The 9,425-nt window shown below is 40.1% G+C and overlaps 1 protein-coding gene across 10 annotated transcripts in view; it reads left to right on the top strand.

Annotated features, from left to right (window-relative positions):
• The window catches only part of CEP44 (centrosomal protein 44), a 34,062-nt gene extending 25,167 nt beyond the window's left edge, over positions 1-8,895 (top strand). For 4 of the 10 annotated variants that reach the window (XM_043890807.1, XM_043890805.1, XM_043890811.1 and 1 more), the window contains one exon: positions 8,174-8,881. In XM_043890807.1, coding sequence (XP_043746742.1) covers positions 8,174-8,396 — 223 coding nt within the window. In that variant the 3' untranslated portion in view covers positions 8,397-8,881. Of the gene's footprint in view, positions 1-8,173 lie in introns of all 10 variants that reach the window. The other 6 variants (XM_043890814.1, XM_043890815.1, XM_043890816.1 and 3 more) reach the window with 3 other exon arrangements.
• Positions 8,896-9,425: the final 530 nt, after the last annotated feature.

Below are 9,425 nucleotides of genomic sequence, written 5' to 3' on the forward strand. Positions count from 1 at the left end.
GCAATGGAATGGCTGGGTCATGTGATAGGTTATGTTTAACTTCTTATGAGAAACTGCTACACTGTTTTCAAAAGTGGCTGTGCCCTGTTACTTTTCCCACCAGCAGTCTGAGAGTTCCACTTGCTCTACATCCTCACCAACACTTGGTTTTGTCAGTCTCTTGGTGGGTGTGTGACCCCGGCTGGTCACTTTCAAAGTGCAGCCCTCACATGGCCCCACTTGGCCTGCAGCATTCTTCTCCCACAGGTGGTGAGCACACTTAACTTAGAAACTGTTAAGAGATCTCACCTGTCCTGAGATCAGGCATCTCCATCACCCTAAGGTAGGACGCTCTTCCTCACCAGTGATTAGTAAACAGGAGGTGACAGTGTGGTACCTCATGGTGTTTTTTTTTTTTTTTTTCTTTTAACAATTTTATTTATTTATTTGGTTTTGGCTGTATTGGACTTTCATTGCCGTTCCGGCTTTTCTCTAGTTGTGGTGAGTGGGAGCTACTCTCTGGTTGCAGTGCGCAGGCTTCTCATTGTGGTGGTTTATCTTGTTGCAGAGCATGGGCTATAGGGCAAGTGAGCTTAGTAGCTGCGGCTCCCAGGCTCTAGAGCACAGGCTCAATAGCTGAGGCGCATGGGCGTGGTTGCTCCGTGGCATGTGGGATCTTCCCAGATCAGGGATTGAACCTGTCTCTTGAATTGGCAGGCAGATTCTCTAGCACTAAGCCACCAGGGAAGTCCCTCTCATGGTGGTTTTAGTGTGTATTTCTGTGAGATGTTGAGTATCATGTCTTTATTTGCTATCTGTGTATATTCTTTGGTGAAAGTTTCTTCAGTTCTTTTCCCTATTTTTTTATATTGGGTGGTTTGTCTTCCTACTGAGTTGTAAGAGTCCCTTGTTGAATACCTGTTTTGCAAAGATTCTTCTCCTACTCTCTGACTTCTCAAATTCATTTCCCTTAACTAGGTACTTTTAAAGAGCAGAAGTTTTAAATTTTAATGACATCCAGTTGATCAGTTTATTAGTTGTTGAAACAGAAATGTTGAAATCTCCAATTATAACTGTAGTTGAAGGCTGCAAAAAAATTCTCATTTCTTTCAGTTCTGTCCTGTATTTTGAATCTGTTCTTACATAGATTCATAAACACTTTGGATTGTTATTTCTTCATGATAAATTTATTCTTTTATCACTATGAAATGGCCCTCTTTATCTTGAGTTAGTATTCTCTCATCTGGAAATCTACTTTGTCTGATTTAATATATCCACTCCAACTTTATTTTAGAAAGTATTATTATGGTATTACTCCCCATCTTTTTACTTTTAATATATCTGCATCTGTATTTGAAGTGGGTTTCCTGAAGAGAATATATATGTTGTCCTTGCTCTTTCATGCAATCTGTAAATCTCTGGAGTGTTTAGATCATTTACATTTAACTTGATTATGGACATGGTTAGGTTTAAATCTACCACCTTATTTGTTTTCTTTTTTCCCATTTGTTCTTAGTTCTTTTCTTAATCTCTTTTTATGCATTATTTTGCATTAGTTGAGTATTTTTTAATATTTCTATTTTATCTCGACTTATTAATTATATTTTATATTTATAATGTGTGTAGTTGCTACAGGTTTGCAGTATACATCTTTAACTTACCACAGGCTACCTTCAAGTAATATTATACCACTTCAAGTATAGTATATGAACATAACTACATGTCCATTCGCCCCTCAAGCCTTTTTTGTTTTGCATTTTACTTCTACATGTTTTAATTCCACAAAGCATTGTCATTATTTTGGCTTTAAACATTTATTTATTTTTTAATGAGGTCTCCTATAAGGTATTTGAAATTATTATAAAACTATTATAATTATAACAGTAACTATGATTGCTAAGCAGTTATGGTATTGCAGGGCAGAAAAATAGGCTATTGCAATGAGCAGAGTACAGAGCTTCCTACCAGACTCTACATAGAATAAAGATTATGACAAACTGCATTACTGACTAGTGGGCAAAGGATGGACTATTCAGTGAATACAGGCTTCCCTGGTGGCTCAGTGGTAAATAATCTGCCTGCTGATGCAGGAGATGGGTTCGATCTCTTGGTTGGGAAGATCCTCTGGAGAAGGAAATGGCAACCCACTCCAGTATTCTTGCCTGGAGAATCCCATGCACAGAGAAGCCTGGAGAGCTACCGTCCATGAGGTTGCAGAGTCATACATGACTGAGCATGTGTTACACATTCACTGAATAGTTTTAGGAAGGCCTGGCTGTCAAGGGGTGGGGGAGATTAAATTAGAGCCTCATTTTACACCATTCAATCATTTAAAGGTAGATTAAAGACAAATATGGAAATATAAATGAAAGTGAGGTCTATGAGCAGCAGCACCAACATCACGTGTGAACTAAATCTGCATTTAAAAATATGCATATGAACGTTAGGGAAGCACTGGAAAAGATTATCTTTGTGGAAATAGTTCTTAACTCAAATTGCACAGGTAATAAAAGAAAATATAAACTTGACATATGGGAGTTGAATTACTGACTAGAAAGATGGTGGCTTCCTGGAGGATTGGTGGTTCATGCTGAAGGTAGCCCTCCCTCCCTGCAAATGTGTCGGCTGGAAGGTACTTGCTGAGCACCCCAGCATCCTACACCTCCTGCACAAATGGCTTGGCTTAAACTAGCCAAAACAGGAAACAAAGTGATGGGTAAAGGGAACCATAGACACGGCAGAGCCCAGAAATCTCACTGAGAAGGAGGAAACAGCTCAGCAGGCATTCCAATCTGGAAGGGAATGAGAATCGGGCACTGGGACTCCGGCCAGTGTGGGCAGCCATAGTGTGCGTGCAGGAGAGGTGGTTGGGGCTCATGACTGCCCCGCTATCCCATCTCCACCCCCTGCCATCCCACAGGATGTCTGCCCACAAAGCCCAGGTATGTATATTGAGGGGCAACTGTCTGGACCTGTCTGTGGAAATGCTGTCAATATTAAACGGCTTTAACAGCTCCGAACCAACACCCTTTGTGCCTCTCAATATGATATAGATGTTCATATGGACAAAACACAGGATGAGTTCAAAGAGGCATGAGTTAGTGCTGGTGGCTCTGACTTGACTGTCAAGCCCAGGCTCCTCCAGAGGGCTTGTTCAGCTGTTTCGTACCAACTGGAGATGCACCTGCAACCTGGAGCACCCCCTTCCATCTCAGTGGCAAGAGACCTAACTGCGGGTCATGGAGAATGGCCAGATCATTACACATCTGTATTTTCTACTTTCTCCTTCTCCACCTCACCCACTCTGTGAGGCCTGATCTTCCCCAACAGAGTGTGCGAAGACAGTGGTTCCAGCACTCACATTTCTTCGATGTCACGTAAAGTGTCCACGGTGGAGCCGGTTGAGATTGCAGAGGTGAGCTGGCCACACAGATGCCATGGGTGCAAGGTCACTCTGGAGCAGCACTGGCTGAAGCCCTCAGTTTGCACACACCTGGGAGCCAAACTACAGGAGTGACCATGCTGGAGAAGGAGGGCCATCCTCTGAGACCAAGGCCACTATGCAGGCATATTTCCCCATCATTTCCTTCCTGATAGTGGTGGTGGAGGAAGCCACCACCAGGGTTCTTGGGGCAAATACCTCAACCTCTGAGCTTGGTTTCTTCTCCTGTGAAGAGAAGTTTGCCCTAGGGTACTGGTTCTCAAACTGGGCACTGTGGAACCCGTGGAGGTTCCAGAAGTTCCTGGAGGACTTTGGTAGGAAGCACAGAAACCCTGAGCGGAGCCCCAGGAACTCTGAGCACTCATCCCCCATGACTTCCAGCTGACGCCTTCCTCTCCATTTGTCAATTTTATTCTTATATGACTTATTACCATGTGATTTTACCACTGAAATAAAAATTTGAGAATCACTTAACAATATTTCAGTCTATCAAAAGAAGATGTGAGATGACAAAGCAGAATTTTTTTCAGTAGGAATAACCAACAAGTTAGTATTCAGCATGTAAAAAGAACATCCCTAAATAAATATTCCAATAGAATACAAAAGATGAGTTACCGAGAAAAGACATCCTGAATGAGCAATATACAATAAAAAAAAAAATACAGTCAATGTGCAAAATTGTGCAATTTTACAGTCAATTGTGCAAAATTACTAAGTTTTATTAAGGTTGTGGTCAACAAAGTCTTAAATAAATCTGATTGGAGTGTAGTCAGTACAATGACTTTGCAGACAGTTTGGCGAAAAGCTTGTAAGATGTGCAATAGGAAGTAGCAATGCCACACCACAGCATATACCTTAGATAAATTCCCTCATAAGTATTGACAGAATTTATAAGGATATTCATAGTATTTATAGTAGCATTTCATCAAATTGCCAATGAAAATAGTCACCACTGGTGACAACTGAGGCTGAAGAGGTAGAATCTTGTATATTATCCTAAGGAGCTTTACCTTGTGAAACAATGGGAAGCCATGAGGACTAGAATATTGTTTTAGGAAGATGGCCCTGGTGGTGTTGGAGAGGGAACAAGAAGAGGACAAAGCTGGAGGCTGGGGGACTAGTTAGAGAATGCTTACAGGGTCCAGGAGAGAAATGAGGCTGAAGGTAAAGAGCATTGGAGATGAAGGGACAGAAAAGAGAAAGACTGACTGGATAAGGAAGAAAGGGTGTTTCTGCCTTGGATGGGTGATAATCACCCAAGAGCACTGACAGCAGTCCCATGGAGTCACTTCAAAGAGCCCTATCTCCAAATGGGTCCAACAGGATAAATAACATCCAACAGATAATTTCAGATAAATATTTGGATTTGTTGGCTGGGCTCCTTTATACTGGTTGATATCAATTTAGTATAATGTCCACCTCAAACAATGATTTAGTTGCTTCATAATAGCAATCAGTTTTCTGGCAGTAGTGTTACAAAGTTCTCCTAAAAGACTCAACTACAGCCCTTATTCTTAGGACTGCTTAAAGATGGTCTCTGCTATGTCCTCAGACTGGTCCTGTTTCCTCTGTTCTCCCAGGGACATCAAAAGGCAACCTTTGTGCACGGATTCATCAACTGGGGCCTATCTTCAAGTCAAAGACAGATGACATTGTTCATTTTGATTTTGGAATTAAAGACCATAGAATTGGTTGGGATTTTTGTTGTTTTTTTTCTTTTCATTTTGTTTGTTTTCTCTGAAAAGTGAAGAAGTATAATTATTAATGTGGAATAATCTACTTAATGGTGATGGGGATCGTAGACACATTAGCTGCCTGCTTTCATGCTTAGATTTCTTTGGGGGATTTACCCAAATTTCCTGGTGGGTAACAATCCTTTCCCTTTCTGAGCCATGTTGCTGTTGTTTACTCACAAAGTCATGTTTGACTCTTGCGACCCTATGGACTGTAACTCGCCAGGCTCCTCTATCCATGGGGTCTTCGAAGCAAGAATACTGGTGTGGGTTGCCATTGCCTTCTCCAGGGGATATTCCTGACCTGCATCTCTTGTGTCTCCTGCATTAACAAGGTATTCTTTACCACAGAACCACCAGGGAAGCCCTAAGACAACTATAAGCCTCAAACAAAATGACTTCAGGTATAAGCCCACTTGCCTTATAACTCATTCTACTGATTCCCAGATGCTGATTACAGATGAGCAGCCCACCCAACTGTAGGCAAAGAGCTTGGTCTTCTGGGGAAGACGAGTTTCCTTCCCTTGCCTCCATAACTACCAGAAAAGACCCTTAACTCTGTACAGTGTGATGTGAGGCTGTAGCTCTGGAGTTGATATACTTGCTTGTGCCTCAGTGAAAAGCTGCCATGTGGAACCCACAGAGGAAGGTATGTGGTCACAGCATTTAAGATGCTGAAGGAAGCTACTTGCAAAGACAGGTCTCCTTGTGGATTTTCACTGCCATGAAACAGTACACTGCTATTATTAAGAGACCTTATGGGTATAATGATGTACCCAGAAAATTATGTGTAACTTTTGGGAAAAATCAACCTTATTTCTTTAACTATTTTCTCATGACAAGAACTATTTGATACATATGATTTCTTAACCCTAATACTTAGACACATGTAAAAGATATAAGTATACAACTCAAGCAAATTAGCTTCAACATAGAAGGTATCAATTGTTCTTAACTTTTCAGGTCCAAACCATCATTTAACAACAATAACAGAAAATTAAAATGGCTTCTAAAATCTGAAGTTTATGTAGAAAAATTTACAGTGAGCCTTTAATGTTTAAGATTAGGATGTAAAGAATTATTACAAATACGTTGTTGTTTAGTCACTAAATCTTGTCTCTTTTGCAGCCCTATGAACTGTAACCCGCCTGGCTCCTCTGTCCATGGGATTTCCCAGGCAAGAATACTGGAGTGGGTTGCCATTTTCTTCTCCAGGGGAATCTTCCCGATCCAGGGATTGAATCTGTGTTTCCTCGATTTCAGGCAGATTCTTTACCACTGAGTCACTGGGGAAACCCTGTGACAACTATACTTTCCCATTTTATCAGGAAAGTGAATCAGGAGGAGTAGGAAAATACACAGGAAAGCACTTTGCTCAAACACACAAAAAATTACATTTTAAAAAGAGCTGGTCATAAGAATGTTCAGATAAGTTGCTACCTCTTCCCCTCTTAGTCCAGTTTTAGTTGATTTTAAGTTGTAAAAGCTAAAGTTAAAGGAGACATGTGTTTCTAAATTGTTTTCAGTGTATCTTCAAAGTTATAAAGTAGTCAGTGTTAAAATATATCTGGTAGTTTAACAATAACATTTTGCTTCCAGGATAATGTTCTCACACTTTATAGCTTTAAGAATGTACTGTACTCATGGGAAAATGAAGGCTGTTATGAGAAACTGAAGGGAAAAGTTCAAAAGGTAGTCCATGACTTTTTGCCTTTTTTTTTTTTTTTTTTTTTTAGGTTTAGAGAAAGGATAAGACTGTTTGGATTATGTTGTTCTCTGACTTAGTAAAAAAATGCTAATGAATATATGTTAACCTTCAGGTTATCAACATTCTTGCTCAAGATAGATTTATAGTAAAAATAGACTACTGAACTGTCTTGTTAAATTTTAAAAGATGAGTTTGGATGAGTTACAAATAACATCCTCTACCCTAAGGTCAAAAAGAATATGCAAACTCAAATTTTTTAGATAAGAGTACTTATTATAGTTTCAACTTTCATGCTTCTTATTAAAATGACTATGTAAGAAATACAATCTTTTATGGTTTTATTTTACTATATAGCACTCTCTGTTTTTAACATTTTCAAAGTACCACATGTTCATTTTATTCTGATTTTGAAAATTTTTAGAAGTACAAAAAGCACCTTAAACTTTGTTAATATTTTGGTGTTATCTTTTTTTATAGCTCTATGTGCACATTCATGTGACTTGTGTGACTTGTGCACATTCATGTGACTTCATTTTTTATTAAAAATGGAGATTATATTTCAGATATAATTTTAATTCTTTCATGGGACTAGTGATCGTTTTCCATGTCATTATGTTTCTGAATGCAAAATATGGATTTTTCACACTATTCTGTCCTAGAAGTTTAACAGTCATTTGGCCTTCTTCAATGTGCTGGGCATGATCCCATAATCTTTTAAATAATTTCTCTATTGCGCATTTTACTGGTTTACAAAGTTCCTAAATAGAAAAAGTGCCAATGATAAGTCTTCCTACATGTAAATTTTTGATGGTATATATTATTTCCTTGGGATAAGTTTTTAAGATATGCAATGGTTAAGGTAATTGGTGTCTATTTATGACTTTATGTCTACAAAAGTTATATCTTCTACAGGAGTTTTTAAGTATACACTTGCCATAATTGAATATATTCACTTTGTAGACCTCTACTAATTAGTATCAATACCTATATTATTATATTATGATGTCATTGTATTTACTATTTTTTTTATTAGATTAAGACAATTGCTGAGGCTTCTTATCCCTACAGCTCTTCACCCAAGCCCCACTCCCCAGAGGAAAAAATCTTGACTATTTTAAGTCTTTCTCTGGTGTTTTAACTGTATTTGTAAATAATCTGGTTAGTTTTTGCTCATTTGGTCTACTTTTGACCTTATCTCTAGACCACCTATTATGGAATAGGAAGAACTAGCACTCTGAGTGCTATGTACCCATCCTGCTAACCTGTTTATACACTATTTTAATCTTTTGTGTTGTGTTTTCTGTTTCCTAGAACCTTCCCACTTGGAGTGTCCCATCCTCTTGTTCCCACCCTGGCCGGCTGCGTTCTAGGCCTCCTCCATCCAGCTCGTCCTGGACTCTCCCGGGTCCCTCTCCCGGGTTGCCTCTTCATTTCTGGCACCCCACGTCTCCCTTCCCTTGCTGCACTCGGATGTTTTAGGGGAGCTCCTCCGCTAAACCCAAAGCCCCTTCTTCAGCAGCAAGTCTCTCAGTAGGTGGACCTTCACCCTCCGCTTTTCCTTCCTGCAGCATCACCCTTGTCCATCTGATTTCCATTTTCCACCAGCTCATGAAAACCCCTGCTAATGGCCCCTCACCCATATTCCTCATGTGGGTTTATAACTTACCTATACCTCTGTCATGGTAAATGGAATGGAGGGGCCACGGGCAGGGAAATACATGCTTTCTTCGAATAGAAAACGTGCTTCATTCACTCAAATATTTTCATTGACTTTACCACACAAAAATACAAAATTAGGGCAAGATTACTAGAAAAATATTCAGATATGACAAAGCACCCATCCTTACTTTCCTCCCATCCTCAATTAAGTCCGCACAAATGTAAAGGACTGTGTAACCAGAGTAGTGAAAGGGACAAACATGGGCTGAAGATGTAGGAATTAAAATGTAGTTCAACAGTGAAAACTAGGAAAAAGCTGGGCAGGGCAAATAGGATAGTTCTGTAGGGTTGGTAAGGATTCCCAGGTGGCTCAGTGGTAAAGAACCCGCCTGCCAATGCAGGAGATGGAGGTTCAACCCCTGGAGGAGGAAATGGCAACCCACTCCAGTAATTCTTGCCTGGGAAATCCCATGGACAGAGGAGCCTGGTGGCTACAGTCCGTGGGGTCACAGTCGGACAAGACTGAGCCACTGAGCACACATGTAGGGTTGGTGGTGTTCACAGAAGCTTGGGCAACAGGGAGAAAACAGATTGAGTCCTTGTATCTAAGATTGCTCCTCCTGGGTTGATAATATAGTCTAAGCTGCACTATGGCACTCATTTCAGTGGAGTAGGAGAAAGCAGTGGCAAAGGAAAGAAGGGGAATATAATGGGGATACCATTTGCTTAGCCTGAGCGCCCACAGCATTGGCAGCGCTAGATCCATTCTATTAATTGCATCACTCACATCTTGTAAACACATTTCCTTAGACCACATGTAATAGGCCTTGGCTCCATTCAGCCCATTTATTGACTCCTCAAATGCCTAAAGTATAATTTTTTTTCACATCATTCTCATCAAATA

Source organism: Cervus elaphus, chromosome 29, assembly GCF_910594005.1.
Source record: "Cervus elaphus chromosome 29, mCerEla1.1, whole genome shotgun sequence".
Lineage (NCBI taxonomy): Eukaryota > Metazoa > Chordata > Mammalia > Artiodactyla > Cervidae > Cervus > Cervus elaphus.